This window comes from Phycodurus eques, chromosome 19 (assembly GCF_024500275.1).
Source record: "Phycodurus eques isolate BA_2022a chromosome 19, UOR_Pequ_1.1, whole genome shotgun sequence".
NCBI classification, from domain to species: domain Eukaryota; kingdom Metazoa; phylum Chordata; class Actinopteri; order Syngnathiformes; family Syngnathidae; genus Phycodurus; species Phycodurus eques.
Genome location: NC_084543.1, coordinates 16,511,588 through 16,533,354, shown reverse-complemented (window position 1 = coordinate 16,533,354; position 21,767 = coordinate 16,511,588). Strand labels below are relative to the sequence as shown.

At 42.5% G+C, this 21,767-nt stretch overlaps 1 protein-coding gene across 10 annotated transcripts in view; it reads left to right on the top strand.

The window, feature by feature from the left end:
- The window catches only part of llgl2 (LLGL scribble cell polarity complex component 2), a 142,317-nt gene that overhangs the window by 14,651 nt on the left and 105,899 nt on the right, over nucleotides 1–21,767 (top strand). For all 10 annotated transcript variants that reach the window (XR_009767205.1, XR_009767203.1, XR_009767204.1 and 7 more), the window contains exons 3-5: nucleotides 3,541–3,638; nucleotides 5,061–5,142; nucleotides 5,294–5,409. Coding sequence is in view for 4 of the 10 variants with exons in the window: in XM_061663883.1 (XP_061519867.1) it covers nucleotides 3,541–3,638; nucleotides 5,061–5,142; nucleotides 5,294–5,409 (296 nt within the window). In the remaining 6 variants the exon portion in view is untranslated. The remainder of the gene's footprint in view (nucleotides 1–3,540; nucleotides 3,639–5,060; nucleotides 5,143–5,293; nucleotides 5,410–21,767) is intronic.

Here is a 21,767-nt window from a genome sequence, read left to right as displayed (position 1 = left end):
AGGTAGCAAAAAAGACTGAGAAATTTGAGGAATGCTCATCAAACACCTGTTTGGAACATCCCACAGGTGAACAGGCTAATTGGGAACAGGTGGGTGCCATGATTGGGTATAAAAGGAGTTTCCCTGAATTCCTCAGTAAAAAAACGACCTCAATGTGTAAAGGATATCACCACATGGGCTCAGGAACACTTCAGAAAACCAATGTCAGTAAATACAGTTCGGCGCTACATCCGTAAGTGCAACTTCAAACTCTGCTATGCAAAGCAAAAGTCATTTATCAACAACACCCAGAAACGCCGCCGGCTTCTCTGTGCCCGAGCTTATAAAAAATGGACTGATGAAAAGTGTTCTGTGGTCCGACGAGTCCACATTAAAAATTGTTTTTGGAAATTGTGGACGTTGTGTCCTCCGGGCAGAAGAGGAAAAGAACCATCCGGACTGTTATGGACGCCAAGTTCAAAAGCCAGCAAGACAATGCCACGCCACATTCTGCACGTGTTACAACAGTGTGGCTTCGTAGTAAAAGAGTGCTGCGGGTACTAGATTGGCCTGCCTGCAGTCCAGACCTGTCTCCCATTGAAAATGTGTGGCGCGTTTTGAAGCGTAAACTACGACAACAGAGACCCCGGACTGTTGAACAGCTGAAGCTGTACATCAAGCAAGAATAGAAAAGAATTCCACCTACAAAGATTCAACAATTAGTGTCCTCATTTCCCAAACGTTGATTGAATGTTGTTAAAAGATAAGGTGATGTAAAACAGTGGTAAACATGACCCTGTCCCAGCTTTTTTGGAACGTGTTGCAGCCATAAAATTCAAAGTTAATGATTATTTGCTAAAAACAATAGTTTATCAGTTTGAACATGAAATATCGTCTTTGTAGTGTATTCAATTAAATATAAGTTGAACATGATTTGCAAATCATTGTATTTAGTTTTTTTTGTTTAACAACGTCCCAACTTCATTGGAATTGGGGTTGTACTTAAACTATATATTTTTTATGATATCAAATTAAAGATTTAAAAGATACATTTTGTTTTATCATGAGATTTAGTAAGCTTAAAGTTTATAAGATTCTCAGCAAAATTATGTGCCTTAGATTCAAAGATGTCACCCCGTGACAATCACTGTCACGTCATTTTTATTTTAATGGTTCTAAAAATGTCTATTACAAGAAATCAGCTCTGCTGACAATTATGTACTGCAATCCAAATAATTGTTATGCACTTACATAAAAAATAAATATACCGGGTGATTGAAAAGTAACTCCCTATTTTTATGTACTTGTTCTTTTAATGTTCTTTTTATGTACTTGTTCTTTTAAGAATTATAGTTCCGAAAAAAATTACATGAGAAGAAAGTATATTGTATGGAGTTTTATTTAGAAGTCGATATGGACGCCAGCATTAGTCACCAGTTTGTCAAGCCGCCTGGGAACCGCATTAACTGATTTCACAAGGAACTCTTTTGGGATGGAAGACATAAGTTCTAGTATTCGCCCTTCAAATTCTTCCAAAGTCGTTGGTTTGGTAGAATAGACTTGCTACTTACATCATGGGACATACAAAAACATTTTTAGAAAAATATTACAACATATGAATAAGTTATAAGTATTTTAAAATAAGGAGTTGGTGATGTAACACAGTGGTAAACATGACCCTGTCCCAGCTTTTTTGGAATGTGTTGCAGCCATACAATTCTAAGTTAATGGTTATTTTCTAAAAACAATAACGTTTATCAGTTTGAACATGAAATAACTTGTCTTTGTAGTGTATTCAATTAAATATAGGTTAAACATGATTTGCAAATCTTTGTGTTCTGTTTTTATTTATGTTTAACACAACGTCCCAAGTTCGTTGGAATTGGGGTTGTAAAAAGACGTTTTTTTTCTCACTGTCTGATATAAAATTATACTAAAGCTTTCGTGTTTTAGGTCAATTAGGATTATCCAAAATTATTTGTATTTGCCAAATGCCAGAATAATGAGAGGAGGACTTTTTTGGGCAATTTTCCATTACTTTCCTCAAAGTCAGAAGCTTACATACATTTCAGGTATTTATTAGGCCGATTTCCTGTGGCTTTCCCATGATGTTATACAAAGAAGCAGTTTTTCGGTTGCACCTGGTTCAAATACATCCACAGGTTTGTCTGTAATTAATTCAAATAGTTGTCAATAAACCTATCACAAGCGTCCAAAGAAATGACATCAACATCTAGGTTTTCCCAAATTGTTTAAAGGCATACAGTAGGAATCTTCCTGTTGGTAAACTTCTGACTTTGAAGAAACTAATGAAAAATTACCTAAACAAATTTTTCTGTCATTATTCTTGAATTTAGAAAATGGAAATTTTGGTAATCCTAATTTACCTAAAACATTTCGTCTAATTTCATGTCAGACAGTGAGGAAAATTTATTTATTTTTATATAGTGTATGTTGAGGCCAAAATTTTATTGGACACATCATTTTGTCTATTTAAGTTTGTTTGAAAATGCGTGGTCATATGATTTTTTTGTGAAAATAATTTCATTTGCAATAAATATATGTATGGGAAATCTCATTTGTTTGTTGCCCCTCCTTTTCGGTTCAGAACAGCTGCCTTCAATATTATAATTGTTTATATGAGGCACCTGTGGGCAGAGTAAGACAGACACTGGCAAGAGTAACACGCGGAACAGGTTTTTGACTGCAAAGGGCAGATCAGATAAATTATTTTTTTTTCTATTACGATCCGCAATAGTGTTGATGTCATCAATAAATAACATTCACAAGCTGACACTGGATCTGCAAACATTCTTTGTGCTGGATTGCTTGGGGTTAACCCACTCAGGTAGTGGCTTTTTGAAAACGACGAAGAGAAGCTGCAACATTTAGGTAAAAAAAAACTCCATATGGTTAACTTATTCCCTGCCAATGCTGTCCAAAGACATAATTAATAATCCATCTATTCCCTGCCAATGCTGTCTAAAGACGTCAATGGCGTTTTTTAACGGGGATGGGTGGGGGAGGGTCTTGTGCAGTGTGTGTGTTTGTGTGTGTGTGTGTGTGTGTGTGTGTGTGTGTGTGTGTGTGTGGTCGTCAAGCCTCTGGATAACTGCAATGAGGATTGGCACCCTGTAAAGGGTGACAATGCCTTGAGGTAAACGTCCCTCCCTCAGACGAAGAAGAAGGAGGGGGCGGGGCGGCGGGGTACAAGAGACAATGAGAAGAGACAAACATAATGGCGGAAAAGAGAGAAGACAAAATGAAAAAAATCTTTAAAAAAAAAAGAAACCTTTCGGAACTAGAAATGTTATATTTCTAAACTGCACAGGTTGTGCTTCACGCAAAAGTAGAGACTGGTTTCAAGGAGAATGAGATATCATATGTGAGTCAAGGCAGGTAAGCAATTACTTTTGGCTATATCGTGTATGTCCTCTGAAAATTGATTCACTTGAATTAAGGTGTTATTTTCAACCATTTATTTTCAGACTTTCAAAGGATAGTTTTCGCTGTCACTGTTCACCTCATTCTTCCCCTTTATGTCTAATATTTTCTCTCCAGACTGTGGAGCATGGCTTCCCCCACCAGCCCAGCGCTCTGGGCTACAGTCCATCTCTCCAGCTGCTGGCCATCGGTACACGTTCTGGAGCCATCAAATTGTATCCTATTTATTAGTGTTTCTAATGCGTCTGAAAAGGTTCTAATAGTGTATACCTAGGCAGTGTCTCTGAATTGATTTAATAATTCTAAGTTGTTATTTGTGATTGTCATTGGTTATTTTCCCCCCATGACGTTGGTCAACATAAGATAACCTTTACTGTATTAGTCCCACAAAGGGGAAATTTGCAGTGAGACCAAACATTTTAGAAACACATTTAAGTCAAGAACTACTGTATATAAATGATCCCTATAGTACAGTCTAATTAATATACAATGAAAGTATAGTAAAGTGACATGCCTGTCCAAGGAAAATAAGTCATATTGGTAGAGGTATTTGTATTCATTGCCATTTACGGCTATAGAAGTCAAGTATCCATTTTTACTGTGAGGGCTGGCAGTGAATGATTGTTTATGCTGACATGTGCCTCAGAATTAGGGCTGCATGATATTGGAAAAATGACTATGCTTTTTTTTTTTAACCCCGTGATATATATTGTAATGTGAAATAATAAAGGATCAGTGTTGGAAAATTAAATTTTCTATGCGTACTAGTTCAAAGTTTAGTTCATCGTTCCAAAAATGAAGTACTTCAGTTCATAGTTAATAATAAAACATTTTGAACTCAGTTCACCGGTCCAAAAACGAATTAGTTCATATATTTTTTTAATTTATTTATTTTTATTTTTTTTTAATTCTCAATATGTTGCTGATGTGTTATTACCCTCAAAATACTGGCATTTCATTTCCCCATTGTTGCCACCCATTCAGTCCACCTTAGTCCAGCTGCAGCTTTCACCCTACAATCTAAAAAACATGAGAAAAAACGTGTTGCTTGAATTGTTTTTTTAAATGAGGAATTAAAACAAAAATAAGACTTTAGTTCTTAATGTGCAGACAAAAACACGCAACACAGTTTGAACAAGAACGATGGTGAAAGGACATTGATCCCAGCTATTGCTGAACAAATAATTTATTTACTCTTATATTACAAAACAAAGTCCATATTGTGACAGTGTGATCATTGCAGTGTTTTAACTAAAGCATTCTGAAACAAGTAATAATTTTCAGAGTAATCCAGTTTTACAATTATGAACTATATTACGAAAGAACAAATTCACTGAATGCACTTTGCGTACTCAAGCAGCTGCAGCATGCCTGCCTGTAGTAGTTTCATTCTGAAGTGCGAAATAGGAAATGCAACGTGTCCAAACAGGTACCTCTGCTGGTCACTTTAAATATTACAGTTGAGTCACTGAACTCGTCCAGGTACAACACTGCACTGCGATGTGACTATCGCCCACACGTACATTGCGATGACGATGCTGTAACAAAATATCGTGCAGCCCTACTCAGAATGCTCTAAGATGTGATTGTATGATGTGATTTAAATGTGATCGAGTGTTACCATAACCAAAGGGCAGATATGGAGCCCCAGGTGTGGAGTTCATGGGTCTCCATGATGAGAATGCCGCAGTCACACAAGTACACTTTCTCCCCCAGCAGGTACAGAAATTTCACAGCATATTTTCAAACCATTATCAATGGGTGACGCTTTTTTTTATATAGAGTTGTTTATAATAACTGTAAACTCTATTTGGGATATGATTATATGATTTTATTTTTAGATGTACATTATACAATGCATTGTGTTTAGGTTGAACTGGTGACTCTACTGGATGACAACAGTTTGCACATGTGGACTTTGAGAGCCCACACAGGACTTTCAGAACTTCTAGAGATAGGACGCTTCACTCTCACTGGTCCACCTGGGTAAAATTAGAAAATGATGGACACAGACTGCAATTTGTTGACTACTAGGCTTTGATGAACATGAATGTCTTTAAAGGCAGAATTTTTAAAAATGGTTTGAACCCTTCAATTCCCCTTCACAAAGGACTTTTTTTGGTTTTAATTTCTAACTTGTAGGAACCACCTCATACTTTTTCTTCAAACTGCAAAGGACCGTTGTTCTTAATATACTGAACAAAAATATAGGTGTAACATTTGATTTTGCTCCTATTTTGTATGAGCTTAACACCAAGATCTAAGACTTTTTCTATGCACACATAAGCCATATTTCTCTCAAATATTGCGGACAACTCTAAAGTTTAAATCTTTGTTGGTTAGGACTAGAGGTGGGTTGAATAGCCAAATATTGTACTCAAATAAGAGTACTGTTACTTGGCAATAACGTGTCTCAAGTAAGAGTAAAAAGTAGTCCCCAAATAATTACTTGAGTAAGAGTAAAAAGTACAGTGAAAAAACTACTCAAGTACTAAGTACATGGTGAGTAACCTCTGATTTTTTTTAATAAGAGCGTGAAAATGTGAATGTGCAAATTATGGTATTGCTGTGTTGTGTGTGCGTGCGTGTGTACAGTGTGAGCGAGATTAGATGTATCCCAAGAGGTACATGTTTTACAGTTACTTCTGATAAAATAGGGCTAATGTGGGCTAATATGCACAGCCAAAACAACAACAAAAAAATCTTCAATTTACCGCATGGTGTTTTCTGAAGTTAGAAGTGGGCTGAAATTTCCACTTTTGGGCAGACAGTGCCAGACAAATACTACAACTACAATACATGAAAGCTGTTGTTTGTCTTCATCTAAATATAAACACGAGTCGCGCCTTCCCAACAATGGTCACCATGGAGGCACGTCGATAAGCCGGACTGGTTTATCTGGTGTTAATACCTATGCCCGGGAAACCCAATAGAAGACGTTGTTCGAGATCATGTGACTTCCTCGTGTCGTTTAATTGGTAAACTAGACTTAAACGTCACTAGCGATTAAATTGGATTGGAGCAAACAGAAGACCCCTTTGATGAGAAAAATAATTGTATCGCGTTTTCCCTTGCCCAGACGCGGTTCACCGGAGCCAGGCCTGGAGGTGGGGCTCAAAGGCCGGGCATAGGCGGGCACAGCCTGAAAGGGTAACATAGGTCCCCCTTCCCATGGCCTCATGTGGGATGGGGCATAGGGGTCGGGTACATTGTGAGCTGGGCGGTGACCGAAGGCAGGGACCTTGGCGACAAAACATATTGTGAGTCTGCTGGGAACATCTGGCAGAATTGCCTGTCAGAAGGAGTTTCAACTCCTACCTCCGGTAGGACTTGACCCACGGCTCGGGGGAGGTGGGGGACATTGAGTCAGAGTGGACCATGTTCCGCGCCTCCTTTACCGAGGTGGCCAACCGGAGCTGTGGCCTTAAGGTAGTCAGTGCCTATCGTGCCAGCAATCCCTGAACCCGTTGGTGGACACCAGCGGTAAGGGATGCCGTCAAGCTGAAGTAGTCCTATCGGGACTTTTTGGCCTGTGGGACTCCTGAGGGAGCTGATGGGTACAGGGTGGCCAAGCGGAATGCAGCTTTGCTTCAGCTTGACTGCATCCCTCACCGTTGGTGTCCACCAACGGGTTTGGGGATTGTCGCCACGACTGGCACCGACCACCTTACGGCCACAGCTCCGGTCGGCCACCTCAGCAATGGAGGAGCGGAACATGGTCCACTCGGACTCGATGTCCCCCGTCTCCCCCGGAACATGAGCAAAGTTCTAGCCAATGACTTGAACAGCTTCTACTGCAGATTTGAAAAGGACACTTTCACACCGCACTGCCTCACCACAATCACACTTTTGGGTTGACCATCCACAAACAGGATGTGAGACGCATCTTCAAACAACAAAAGAATAACAAAGCGGCAGGCCCAGGCCCCATCCTGCCTCAAAGCCAGCGTGGACCAGCTCGCTCCAGTCTTCAGACAGATCTTCAATAGATCACTGGAACTGTGCGAAGTACCATATCCAATATCGGTGCTGTGTTTGCAGCCTATTGAATTGGCTCTAAGTGAATCTATAAATACAGATTTTGTGGCAATCAATTATGTGTCAAACATAGTAACGCAATGTGTTAAAATAAAACAATCCTTTGTTCTCCAGAGCACAAAACAAGACAAAACTACCTTTGTACTCCAGAGTACAAGACCAAAAACAAAATCAACAAAACAAAAAGAAGAGAAGAAAACTAAAACAAATGACTCCAGACATCACCTCCACCCCCTTTTTATAAAGTGATTCACGACAACTAAAAAGAGGTTAATACGGATGGAATTTAGCCCAATGGGTATCGACTTACTGGACAATCCTGGACAAATATCGTCAACAGCATCCATGCGAAGTGGATGCTGGCAGTGTTGGCGGATGGGCAGTTTAGGTTCAACTGAATCGGAGGATAGTTCCTGATTAACCCTATATTTGCTAGTAGCCCAAACAGTGGGATTTGACTTCGGACTTTGGAAAAGTCCAGGCAGCGGAAAAGAATATTGCACATGAAATTCAATTCGTAAGGGCGTATGCGTGTTGTGAAAACTCTGTTCTTTGACAGAGTTAAACAAAAAGTTCCCCAATTAGCTGTACAGTGACAGATAAGCAAAAGGCATACATTCTTGTGATTGCGACGAAGGTTGCTTCGTCAGAGAAATGTGCGCATAGGACACACAGCTGCGCATAAACACACAACACAACGTGAAAAAACAAAAAACAAAACACACAGACAACACAAAGTCATGACTGCAGGTTGTAGCATATAACAATCCTTTTAAAAATTCAATATCTGTTTGATGTTGAAATTGTCAAAATTGTACTATATTTAACTTTGAATGCACACTGATAATTATCCCAATCTAATAACGTAATCCAATCAATATTCTTATTTTGTCTGAATGTTGAGTTGCACTATTCTAAGATTTTGAGCAGCCTCATTTTCTCCTTTACCCCCCCCCCCCCCCAATGGAATCTATTGTGTTATCAGTAGCTTTTCCCATTCCGGGCTCTCGGCCTCATTCTCACTACTTCATAAAAACAAAACACACTCTTGCTATACAATATCACAGAGTTACACTAGTTAATTAACAATCTATCCATCCATCCATTTTCCTTACCGCTTATCCTCACTAGGGTCGCGGGCTGCTGGAGCCTATCCCAGCTATCTTCGAGCGGAAGGCGGGGTACACCCTGAACCGGTCGCCAGCCAATCGCAGGGCACATATAAACAAACAACCATTCGCACTCACATTCACACTTATGGGCAATTTAGAATCTTCAATTAACCTACCACGCATGTTTTTGGGATGTGGGAGGAAACCGGAGTGCCCGGAGAAAACCCACCCAGGTATGGGGAGAACATGCTAACTCCACACAGGCGGGGCCTGGGATTTGAACCCCGGTTCCCAGAACTGTGAAGCAGATGTGCTAACCAGTCATCCACCGTGCCAGCTAATTACCAATCCTTAAAAAAAATAAAATAAAAATAAAATAAAATATATACATATATATATTTCCACCACTTATTTTCCCCTGCAGCAACAGCTCACAACACATTGGTTAAGAAGTAACACGCAAACAGATACAGTATCCATAGTGAACAACAGATCTACCTGTAATCAGTCAAACAACGCACTTTCACCAAACATTTGGCCAAGATTCCACCATTCGTCACTCAAATATCACACACAGACATAAACATACACGCACCAACACATCAGTTGGCCAACTCGGACAGATTAGACCCCAAGCGATACACAGTTATCAGTAACTTGCCCAACACATAGTTTTGTCAGAAAGCTTCTGTCCCTGTTCGCATCTAAAGCTAACAGTCAACCACATTTCCAGACATTTGACAGTTTTATCTAAAAGTTCCAAATCCTTGACTAATTATTTTCAATCAACTTTCTTTTTTTCCTTTTTTTTTTTTTTTTTTTTTTTTTTTTTTTTTTTTAAGTTGTTGTACACAGGCTCCCTGTTGCTGGGAAACCACATTCATTTATCCACATCTCCACGCAATCCACAGATTTCTCTCGATATTCTTCTCGAATACGAAACATAATAGGTGACGTGCACACTGGTAATTCGGCCGTACCCTTTATTTTTTATTAAAAAAAATGTTTTGTGTGTACTTTCCATTTTCTTATACCCGTTAGAAGTGCTTCTCTTTTTTACAATATTCAAACGTCTTCAAAATTGTTGGGGACAACAACAACCCTAACCTAGACCTTAACTAGACTCTTTAACCTGGACTTTAACTAGATTCTCTAACCTAGACATTAACTAGACTCTACGAATGTAATGTGGGGAGAACAGCAATACCAATATCACTTAATATGAAGGCAAGATTGTTTCAAATACAGTACACCATATGAAATGCTCTTATTTTCAAGGAATTAAAAATGTCTTTCCTGTAATTCTTTGTTTGGACGACAACAGGTCCATTTGGATCCTGAGGTGATAGCCGACATCCAGAGCCCCGGCAGTCCCCCCCCGTCCTTAATTCTTTGGGTGGAGGCAGGACTCGTGCATTGGTCCTGGATGATCAATCACTCCCAGGGTGCTCTGGATCGGCGATCAATTCCAGAATCCCACTTCTGACACCAACTGTTTTGGCAAATCTTTTTCGGACAGAATAAGTGAGGAAGGAATCTTGTCTTTGTGGGTTTTTATTACAAAAACGAAAAGTCTGCAAAGAGAGGAAAAAGTACAAGTCTTACGAGTTGTCACCCCTTACTGAAGCCCAGACAAAAATCCCCTTTGTTATATCGAAGTGAGAGAGACAGGAGAGAGAAAACAAAACAACTATCTTTGTCCAGCTGCACTCAATTTATCTTTACCGAATAGCAGCTAGTTGTCACAAATTAGCAAGGGACAATTAGTACACACAGTCTGACCGGGTGAGCGCTAGTAGTCACAACATAACAATAAAGCCTGTGAAGGTTGTCTAAAACTAATAGAAGTAATAGAAGTAAAACATACATTTTACTGTTTCAAACGCTCCACCATCATCCCAGTCCCCAAGAAACCTGCAATCTCGGGGCTGAATGATTACAGGCATGTCGCCTTGACATCTGTGGTCATGAAGTACTTAGAACACCTCATGCTGGACCACCTCAAGAGCGTCACAGGTCCCCTGCTGGACCCGTTACAGTTTGCCTCCCGAGCAAACAGGTCTGTGGATGATGCAGTCAACATGGGACTGCACTTCATCCTACAACACCTCGACAGCGCGGGGACCGACGCGACGATCCTGTTCGTTGACTTCAGCTCTGCGTTCAACACCATCATCCCCAAACTCATTTCTTCCAAGCTTCTCCAGCTCAGCGTCTCGCCTGCCATCTGCCAGTGGATTTACAGCTTCCTGACGGGCAGGACACAGCAGGTGAGGCTGGGGTAGACCACCTCATCCACACGCACCATCAGCACCTGGGCGCCCCAAGGTTGTGTCCTCTCTCCGCTGCTCTCTCTACACGAACGACTGCACCTCAACGCACCTGGCTGTCAAACTCCTGAAGTTTGCAGATGACACCACTGTCATCGGCCTCATCAAAGACTGTGACGAATCTGCGCATCAACAGGAAGTGGAGCAGCTTGAGCTGTGGTGCGGCCGACGCAACATGGAGCTGAACATGCTAAAGACTGTAGATATGATTGTGGACTTCAGGAGGCATCCTTCGCCACAGCTGCCCCTCACGCTGTCCAACTGCCTTGTGTCAACCGTCGAGGCCTTCAAGTTCCTGGGAATTACAGGATCTCAGGATGTACTTCCTGCGGCTTCTGAGGAAGCACGGCCTGCCACAGGAGCTGTTGAGGCAGTTCTACACAGTGGTCATCGAATCAGTCCTGTGTTCTTTCATCACAGTCTGGTTTGGTTGCGGCTTCAAAAAAGGACAAACACCGACTGCAACAGACAATCAAAACTCCTGAAAAGATTGTCGGTACGCCCTATACCCACCCTTGAGGAGTTGCACGCTGCCAGAACTAAGACAAGAGCATGCAAAATCCTCTGAGACGCTCCACATCCTGGTCACATGATCTTCCAGCTCCTTCCCTCGGGTAGGCGCTACTGAACAAAAACTAGCAGACATTCCAACAGCTTCTTCCCTCTTGCCATCAACTTCTTAAACTGATAACTCACAATTCTATTGCAACATGGTGCCTATTTTCTGTCTTGAGTTTGTTGTCACATTTCTGTCGGGCCAATTATACATTACTCATGCCCTCACTGTAGTAGTCTCGCACTATTTGCATATGCATTTGCATACAATAATACCAGCATTACCAGATTACAACCAACCTTTTATTGCTCAGTGACTGTTTTTCTCAATGTCTTTATGTCTCAAAAGTATTATTTGTCAATTGACTGTGTTGTCGTACAGAGCGGCTCCAACTACCGGAGACAAATTCCTTGTGTGTTTTTGACATACTTGGCGAAGTAAAGATGATCCTGATTCTGGGATGAGATCATGCCTCAAATATCTTCTTACACCATCATTGGAATCCAGCTGTGTTTGATTATACTGATTGGACTTGATTAGGAAAAACACACACCTGTCTATACAAGACCTTACAGCTCACAGTGCATGTCAGAATCAGAATCATCTTTATTTGCCAAGTATGTCCAAAAAACACAAGGAATTTGTCTCCGGAAGTTGGAGCCGCCCTCGTACGACAACAGACAGTCAATTTACAGAGCACTTTGGAGACAGAAAGACATTGACAACAAAAAAACAGTCACTGAGCAGTAAAGGGTTGCTCGTTATCTGGTAATGCCGGTACATTTTGTTTTTTTGACAATTTTGCAAAAATTGCCTCTAGCACTTAGAGCAGTTCGAATGACTAATATTGCAATAGTCCGGTGCAATGACCAATGTATGTGCAAAGGGCGCTGAGACTTCAAGGAGTGTATGTGGTTTAAAGTGACGAGTAGTGCGATAATCTGGGACAATGTTGGTTATGCAAATGTTACAGATACTCCTCAATCAGTGTGCAAATGGAGCAGATGCTACTCTGGCATGAGTGGCCAGTATATGCAAATAGTGCAGCATGGCGAGACAACTACAGTGAGTGCATGAGTAATACATAATTGGCCCCACAGAAATGTGACAACGAACTCAAGTCAAAAAATTGCCAGCTTGTTGTAATGGAATTATAGGTTAGGTGTTTAAGAAATTGATCGCAAGAGGGAAGAAGCTGTTGGAATGTCTACTAGTTCTAGTTTGCATTGATTGGTAGCGCCTACCTGAGGGAAGGAGCTGGAAGACCTGGTGACCGGGGTGCAGAGGGTCCCAGAGGATTTTGCACGCCCTTGTCTTAGTTCTGGCAGGGTGCAAGTCCTCAATGGTGGGTAGGGGGGTACCGATAATCCTTTCAGCAGTTTTGATTGTCCGTTGCAGTCGGAGTTTGTCCTTTTTTGTAGCAGCACCAAACCAGACTGTGATGGAAGAACACAGGACTGATTCGATGACGGCTGTGTAGAACTGTCTCAGCAGCTCTGGTGGCAGGCCGTGCTTTCTCAGAAGCCGCAGGAAGTACATCCTCTGCTGGGTCTTTTTGAGGACGGAGTTGATGTTGGTCGCCCACTTCAGGACCTGAGAGACTGTAATTCCCAGGAACTTGAAGGTCTCGACGGTTGACACAAGGCAGCTGGACAACGTGAGGGGCAACTGTGACGAAGGATACCTCCTGAAGTCCACGATCATCTCTACAGTCTTGAGCGTGTTCAGCTCCAGGTTGTGTCGGCCGCACCACAGCTCCAGCCGCTCCGCTTCCTATCGATATGCAGACTCGTCACCGTCCTTGATGAGGCCGATGACAGTGGTGTCATCTGCAAACTTCAGGAGTTTGACAGTCGGGTTCGCTGAGGTGCAGTCGTTCGTGGAGAGAGAGAAGAGCAGTGGAGAGAGGACACAAACTTGGGGCGCCCCAGTGCTGATGCTGCGTGTGGATGAGGTGGCCTCCCCCAGCCTGACCTAATGTGTCCTGCCCATCAGAAAGCTGTAAATCCACTGGCAGATGGCAGGTGAGACGCTGAGCTGGAGAAGCTTGGATGAAAGGAGTTCAGGGATGATGGTGTTGAACGCTGAGCTGAAGTCCACGAACAGGATCATCGCGTAGGTCCCTGCACTGTCGAGGTGCTCTAGGATGAAGTCCAGTCCCATGTTGACTGCATCATCCGCGGACCTGTTCGCTTGGTAGGCAAACTGCAGGTGGTCCAGCAGGGGACCTGTGACACTCTTGAGGCGGTCCAGCACGAGACGTTCAAAGGACTTCATGACCACAGATGTCAAAGCGACAGGCCTGTAGTCATTCAGACACGAGATTGCAGGTTTCTTGGGGACTGGAATGATGGTGGAGCGTTTGAAACAAGATGGTACTTCGCACAGTTCCAGAGATCTATTGAAGATCTGAGTGAAGACTGGAGCGAGCTGGTCCGCGCAGACTTTGAGGCAGGATGGGGACACATGGTCCGGGCCTGCCGCTTTGTTAATCTTTTGTTGTTTGAAGATGCGTCTCACATCCTGTTCGTGGATGGTTAACGCAGAAGTCAGAGGTGTGATTGTGGTTGGGGGTGCGGCCGGGGTTGGTGTGGGGTGTGAAGCTGTCCTTTTCAAATCTGCAGTAGAAGGTATTCAAGTCGTTGGCTAGTGTGCTATTGTTCTCAGCTTGGGGGGATCGTCGATTGGAATGCATGCCAGACTTATTTAGAGTCGTTTGCGCTAAACTGTTTTTCCAACTTTGCTGCATAGTTCCTCTTTGCGATGTTAATTTCTTTAGTCAGCTGGTTTCGAGCTCGATTATACAGGGCCCTGTCCCCGCTCTGATATGAATCCTCCTTAGCGTGGTGAAGCTGCTTAAGTTTAGCAGTGAACCACGGCTTGTTGTTGTTGAATGTGCGAAATGATTTTGTTGGTACGCACACATCTTCACAGAAACTGATATAGGATGTAACAGTGTCCGTATATTCATCCAGGCTGCCAGCTGAATTTTCAAAGACACTCCAGTCTGTCCAGTCTAAACAGCTTTGAAGTTCCATCTTGGCTTCATTGGTCCACTTTTTCACTGGTTTCACTGAAGGCTTCTCGCATTTAAGTTCTTGCCTGTACGTCGAATTAAGCAGTGATCAGACGAGCCCAGGGCTGCACGAGGTATAGCAAGGTATGCGTTTTTTACCGTAGTGTAGCAGTGGTCTAAAGTATTATTTTCCCTGGTAGGACAGTAGATGTGCTGCTTGTATTTAGGGAGTTCGTGGTTGAGTTTAGCTTTGCTAAAGTCCCCGAGAATAATGAGGGGTGAGTCCGGGTGTTTTTTTTCAATTTCGTTGACTTGTTCGCTGAGCGTTAGCAATGTGGTGTTCGTGTTAGCTTGAGGCGGAATGTAGACTCCAGCCAGTATGAATGATGAAAACTCACGTGGCGAGTAGAATGGTTTACAGTTCAAGAACAGCGACTCCAAATGCGGGCTGCAGTGTGTGCTGAGCTCCTTGACGTCCGTACACCATTTTTCGTTGATATAGAGGCATATCCCGCCGCCCTTTGTCTTCCCCGATGATTCCCTGTCGCGGTCCGCTCGATGAATGTGGAAGCCGGGAAACATGACGGCGCCATCGGGTACAGCGTCGCAAAGCCAGGTCTCCGTGAAGCACATGGCCGCGGAACGTCCAAAGTCTTTCCTGGTCTTTAACAGAAGATGAAGCTCGTCCATTTTGTTGGGTAGGGAGTGTACATTCAGGTGGTGGATCGACGGGAACGCCAATCTGTGTCCTCTGTTGCGGAGTTTCACCTGAACGCCGGCTCGCTTCCCTCTGTGGCGCCGCTTCCGTCTCCATGCGCCGAAAACCGCGGACGCCGCTCCGGTGAGTAACTCTGGGGAAAAAACTGAGCGGATTTACGAAAGTTGCTGACAGAAAGTCCGGAGTAGCCTCCTTTGATGTTTAGCAGGTCCCCCCTTGTGTAAGTGAGTCGTGTAAGGTCTCCAAAGACGGACGAAAAACAAAAAAACAATACGAGAGAGCGCGTTACCGAGGCGACCACACTGGTAGGCGCCATCTTACATTTACATTTATCAGAGCAAATGAGAATCATGAGGTCAATGCAACTGCCTGAAGAGCTCAGAGACAGAATTGTGGCAAGGCACAGATTTGGCCAAGGTTATCAAAAAATGTCTGCTGCACTTAAGGTTCCTAAGAGCACAGTGGCCTCCATAATCCTTAAAAGGAAGACGTTTGGGACAACCAGAACTCCAAGATGGTGAGAGATAAGATTCAAGACAATGACCTTCTTGAATGGCCCACCGAGAGCCCTGTCTTAAACCCAATTGAGCACCTCTGGAGAGACCTGAAAAGGGCTGTCCACCAACGTTCACCATCCAACCTGACAGACTGGAGAGGATCTGCAAGGAGGAATGGCAGAGGATCCCCAAATCCAGGTGTGAAAAACTTGTTGCATCATTCCCAAAGAGACTCATGGCTGTATTAGCTCAAAAGGGTGTGTCTACTAAATACTGAGCAAAGGTTCTGAATACTTATGGCTGTGTAATATTTCAGATTTTCCTTTTTAATACACCTACAAAAATTTCAACAATTCCGTTTTTTTTCTGGCAATATGGGGTGCTGTCTGTCAATGAATTCGGAAAAAAAAGAACTTAAATGGTTTTAGCAATTGGTTACAATATAACAAAGAGGCGGGCTCTCCTATCTCTGGGGTTGAGGTCACCGAGGTGGTTAAAAAGCTCCTCGGTGGCAAGGCCCCGGGGGTGGATGAGATTCGCCCGGAGTTCCTCAAGGCTTTGAATTTTGAAGGGCTGTCCTGGTTGACACGCCTCTGCAACATCGCGTGGACATCGGGGACAGTGCCTCTGGATTGGCAGACTAGGGTGGTGGTCCCCCTTTTTAAGAAGGGGGACTGGAGGGTGTGTTCCAACTACAGGGGGATCACACTCCTCAGCCTCCCTGGTAAGGTCTATTCAGTGGTGCTGGAGAGGAGGGTCCGTCGGGAAGTTGAATCTCAGATTCAGGAGGAGCAGTGTGGTTTTCGTCCTGGCCGTGGAACAGTGGACCAGCTCTACACCCTTGGCAGGGTCCTCGAGGGTGCATGGGAGTTCGCCCAACCAGTCTACATGTGTTTTGTGGACTTGGAGAAGGAGTTTGACCGTGTCCCTTGGGGGGTCCTGTTGGGGGTGCTTCGGGAGTATGGGGTACCGAACCCCTCTGATACGGGCTGTTCGGTCCCTGTACGACCGGAGTCAGAGTTTGGTCCGCATATCCGGCAATAAGTCAGACTCATTTCCGGTGAGGGTTGGACTCCGCCAAGGCTGCCCTTTGTCACCGATTCTGTTCATAACTTTAGTGGACAGAATTTCTAGGCGCAGCCGAGGCATAGAGGGGGTCCGGTTTGGTGGCCTCAGTATTGCATCTCTGCTTTTTGCTGATGTGGTTCTGTTGGCAGTGACCTCCAACTCTCACTGGAGCTCATCGCAGCCGAGTGCAGCGTCTGCAGTGATGCGGACTTTGTATCGATCCGTTGTGGTAAAGAAGGTGCTACTCCGAAAGGCGAAACTCTCGATTTACCGGTCGATCTACGTTCCTACTCTCACCTATGGTCACGAGCTGTGGGTCGTGACCGAAAGAACAAGATCCAGGATACAATATAGGAGACCCCGGGGACGACCCACGACACGCTGGAGAGACTACGTCCTTCGGCTGGCCTGGGAACGCCTCGGGATCCCCCCGGAAGAGCTGTATGAAGTGGCTGGGGAGAGGGAAGTCTGGGGGTCCCTGTTAAAGCTACTGCCCCTGCGACCCGACCTCGGTTTAGCGGTAGAAAATGGATGGATGGATATTTCTCGCGGTGACTGTGTACAGTTGCCGTTTGAATCTTGAATGGCAGTAATTAATTACTTTTCTTTCTTGAGCTGAAGTTGGTTCGCAATAAATTTTCCTGATTTATTATTGTACTCAAAGTTAGTGTATCTGAACTGTTGTTGTGGAAAATCTGTTCTTTCTGATAAGATGACATCTAATTGATGTTTTGCCTTTTGAAGTTGGTTTCCGAGTGTATCTGTCGGATTAATTGCATATTCGTCTGTGAGGTGTTTAATTTTTTTCCTCAATTTCATTTTCTGATTTTTGTTCTTGTTTTTTCTTGTGCGAAGAATATGATATGATTGGACCTCTCAATACAGCTTTCCGGTTTCCTACAGCAGAGATGGGGGTATGGTTGGGGAGTTGTTGAATTTCAAAAACACGTTCCATTCCTTTCCTCACGAAAGAGTCAAAAGTCCGGGTCCTTCAATAGGGACGTGGAAACAAGCAGAGCAGGAAAACAAACAGACAGACGGGTGAGAATTCATGCTGGTGGCATGCGGGATTCCGTTCTTTTGTTTGTCTCAGCAAAAGTGGAAAGAATGAAACAAAATGCAATATTATACGCTTTTGACAATAACAACCGATCAGAAGAAGTGCTTATCTCAAAGAGCCAGGGCGTGACGTTGGCAGCACAAAACAGTTGGTCGTCGACGTATAGCTTGTCGACAACTAGCCATGCTCATTTGCCTTTCTCACGGTAGTTCTTCATCATTGGGTACAAGATTTTACGCCTCTCGTTGATTTCCTTGGGGAACTGGTCATTCATTCCAAACGAAGTCCCTATGAGCTCACAAGCTTTTGATTTCACAAACACTTTTGCTGTAAGTGTTTAAACTTTACAATGATGGGACGTGGTCGGTTTCCGGGACGAGGGCCTCCCAATCAATGAACACGGTGAAAGGTAATTTTGCCGATTGTATTTTACTGTATCTTGAGCACGGACATCATGAACTTTTTAATTTCGTCGTTTCTTTCATGATTTTGTATTCCAGTCTAAGAGTTTGTAGTTCAGCTAACATTGACATCATGTTTGATGTATTATCTAATCTTAGCTCCTTGACATGTTGCTGTGTGAACTCCAAGGTGTTTCAGAGTTCGGTGATCTCTCGGCGAAGCAAGTGTAGTGTACAATTTCTTGTTGATTGAGAGGAGGACACTAGTCTGTATCTCTGCTGAATCAAGTAAATCCTCAGTCGAAGTGGAAGAATCCGCCTCTTTTCTCTTCAGCGGCAGTTTGACGCGGGGGCCGGGATCCTCCATGACAGACGAGCCGGCGTTGACGTAGCTGCACAAATTTCAAGTGAAAAGAGAAAAGAACAAAGTGACAATGTGCCACTGAAAAAGGAAAAAGACTTATGAAAAGATAAATTTTGTTCTGTAATAGCTGCTTTTACAAGTCTATGCAAGGGGCGCCGCCATGTTTTTCGTCTTCGGAAATCACGCAATCTCTCGCGTTGTCACAGCATGCTCACCCCCTTAGAGATAGATACAGTATCAAACTCAAACTGTCACTCAATGAGTTAAGTCAGCGGATACCCGAGGCTTTGAAAATTCCTCGTATTTTTTGTATTCGAAGTACTCGAAACATTTGAGTATTCGTTGCAGCCCTACAGTCGTTACACAGACAATAGCTGTAAGCCCCATATTACATATGTTCAATCTACAGTCGCGAAAAACATTGCCATCATGAACAAAAGCCAAAGACAGATGCTAGAAACGCCATACTCTCTACTGTTGCGTAGTTATACTATATATAAAATACTGGGTTGAGGTTTCGCAAAAGAACTATAAGAACTCATTAAAGTCATTAATCACCCAACAAAAAGGACCATCCACAAGGGAGTGTACATGAAGTACAAAAGTAAAAAACATGACAGTTCTATAAAAACACAGAAAAACTTAAATATTAATTTTCTCCTGGAATTTGTACTGAATATTGAAATTCTGCCTCGTACAATGTAGAAAATAATTTTTGTCTATTTCCTGTCTTCGGGATTTACAGGGGACTGACTCCAAACGCCAGATTTAAAAGTTTTAGGTGTTGGCTTTATGCCACTGCTGCTTGTTTTGGTCGGCATTTTGTTGTGTTTTGGTCGCGTGTGGCCTTTCACCATACAATACGAATCACACGCAAAGCACCCTCCACTGGCCAGGAGTTGAATTGATTCCGAGAATTTTCTGAATTGATATTGAATTGGGGAGGGGAATTATGCGACGCATCAATTAATTGAAATTTCTGTCCACCTGATTCAGTGCTGCCTCTATTGGTGTCTATTTGTCAGTACAGCTGTGTAGAAGCTTGACTTTCACAGATGAGCTGGGCAAAACTCTTTTCCACGCCTACCCAATGAAAAACGTACCTGAAGATAATATTCGTTAGTATCAGTAAAAAAAAGTTCATTATCAAATTATAATGTGATAAAGTTAATGTTTTCATGTGATCAATTTCTATGAAGATATTTGTCTTCCTTTTAACGCTGTTTTTTTTATACAGTATGATAGAGGAGGAGCAAAGTTACATAGCTAATAACTTTGATTCGTAAGACTCAAAAAGAAGAAACACATACTGTCATAGGGCTCCGCCAATGACCTGAAGCGGAAGTATTTGCTTTGTTTCGTTTTGCCGAATGCAAAAGTCAAAATTAGCATGTTTTAACATGATAACTTATCGTGTGCGGCACGGTGAACGACTGGTTAGCACATCTGCCTCACAGTTCTGAGGATCTGGTTGTTTGTTTATATATGCCCTGCGATTGGCTGGGGACCAGTTCAGGGTGTACCCTGCCTCTCGCCCGAAGATAGTTGGGATAGGCTACAGCACGCCCGCGACCTTAGTGAGGATAAGTGGTACGGAAAATGAATGAATGAACTTATCCTGTTCAAATGTGATACATTTTATTTCAATGTGTTCCATGTTTTAACGTGATGAGTTTCACGTTTTAACATGGTGATAAATTTATTTTTAACATAATTATCACGTTTGAACGTGATTATCAAGTTATAGCTTCACTTTTGCTTTCGGCTAAACAAAACAAAGCAAATACTTAAGATTCAGGTCACTGGCAGAGCTCGATGAAGGTCTTATTTTTTAGTCTTATAAACCAAAGTTACTAGCTACGTAACGACATTGCTCTTCTATAGTGTTTAAATGACATACAAGTGAGACATACAAGTGAGTTGAGACGGAAGTAATTGATTCATTTTGTTTTCAGCTAAACAAAATGAATCAAATGAAGGTCAAATTGATCATACTTTTAACGTGACAATTTATCACGTTAAAATGTGAAATTTATCATGTCAAATTGTTATTCAGATTATTTTTTATTTTTTTTCCCTGGTGTGGCAGCAATATTCTTCCGTACGCTTGGATTCCAGTTGACGAATATAAAGAGCCACAACAATGAATGAGTTAATTGCATGGTGTGCGGTAAATAGTCTCCCAACAATTTATTTATTTTCTTTCTTTAAAAGGTCTATTTGAGTCACTTTCAGCCACGTCACCCAGTGTGCGGCGGGCCTTAGTTTTCCTGAGCTAATGTGTTTAAGCATATTGTTAGTGTTGGCCAGGCTAGCGTGTGCTAGCTAACTTCGCTCATAAACTAACACGACACCACTGGAATAAATAAATACATGAAATTTAAATACATTAAAATATAATCAAAGTTCGAACCACTTGTTTTTTTAAATACTTTTTTTCATTTATTTTATTTAATCTCTCAGAATTATGTTGATTTAAGTACATTTAATTTCAGATACTTTAAGACTTAAGTAATATTCTACAAGGTCACTTTAACTTCAACCAAAGTTATTTTCCGGCCAGGTACTTGTACTTTTACAAAGTATCACTTTCAGGTACTATAATAGAAGACTGCTCAATTACTTCTCAAGGCTACCTTTTGCATTTCTTTAATTTGCAGTATATATACAGTAGTGTGAAAAAGTTTTTGCCCCCCTTCCTGATTTTTTTTTTTTTTTTGCATGTTTGTCAAACTTAAATGTTTCCCCATCATCAAACAAATTTAAGTAGTTAGACAACACAAGTAAACAAAAAATTCTGTTTTTAAATTTTTTTTTATTAGTAAGGGAGAAAAAAAATCCAAACCTACTTGGCCCTGTGTGAAGTTAAAACATAGCTGTGGTTTATCATACTTGAGTTCAATTGCTCTATGCACACCCAGGCCTGATACTGCCACACCTGTTTTTAATCAGGAAATGGCCGGCGAACCAAAATTACCCAAGAGCGCAGCGACGACTCATTCACGAGGTCGCAAAAATCCCCACAACAACATCCAAAGAACTGTAGGCCTCACTTGCCCCAGTTAAGATGAAGTTAGCGCCTTGCCGTGTGGTCTCCTCGGTTACGTGCTCTCTAGTATTGTCTGCATTTTTGTGTTTTTCGTTTGTCTTTGGAGACATTACGCGACTCACTTACAAAAGTGAA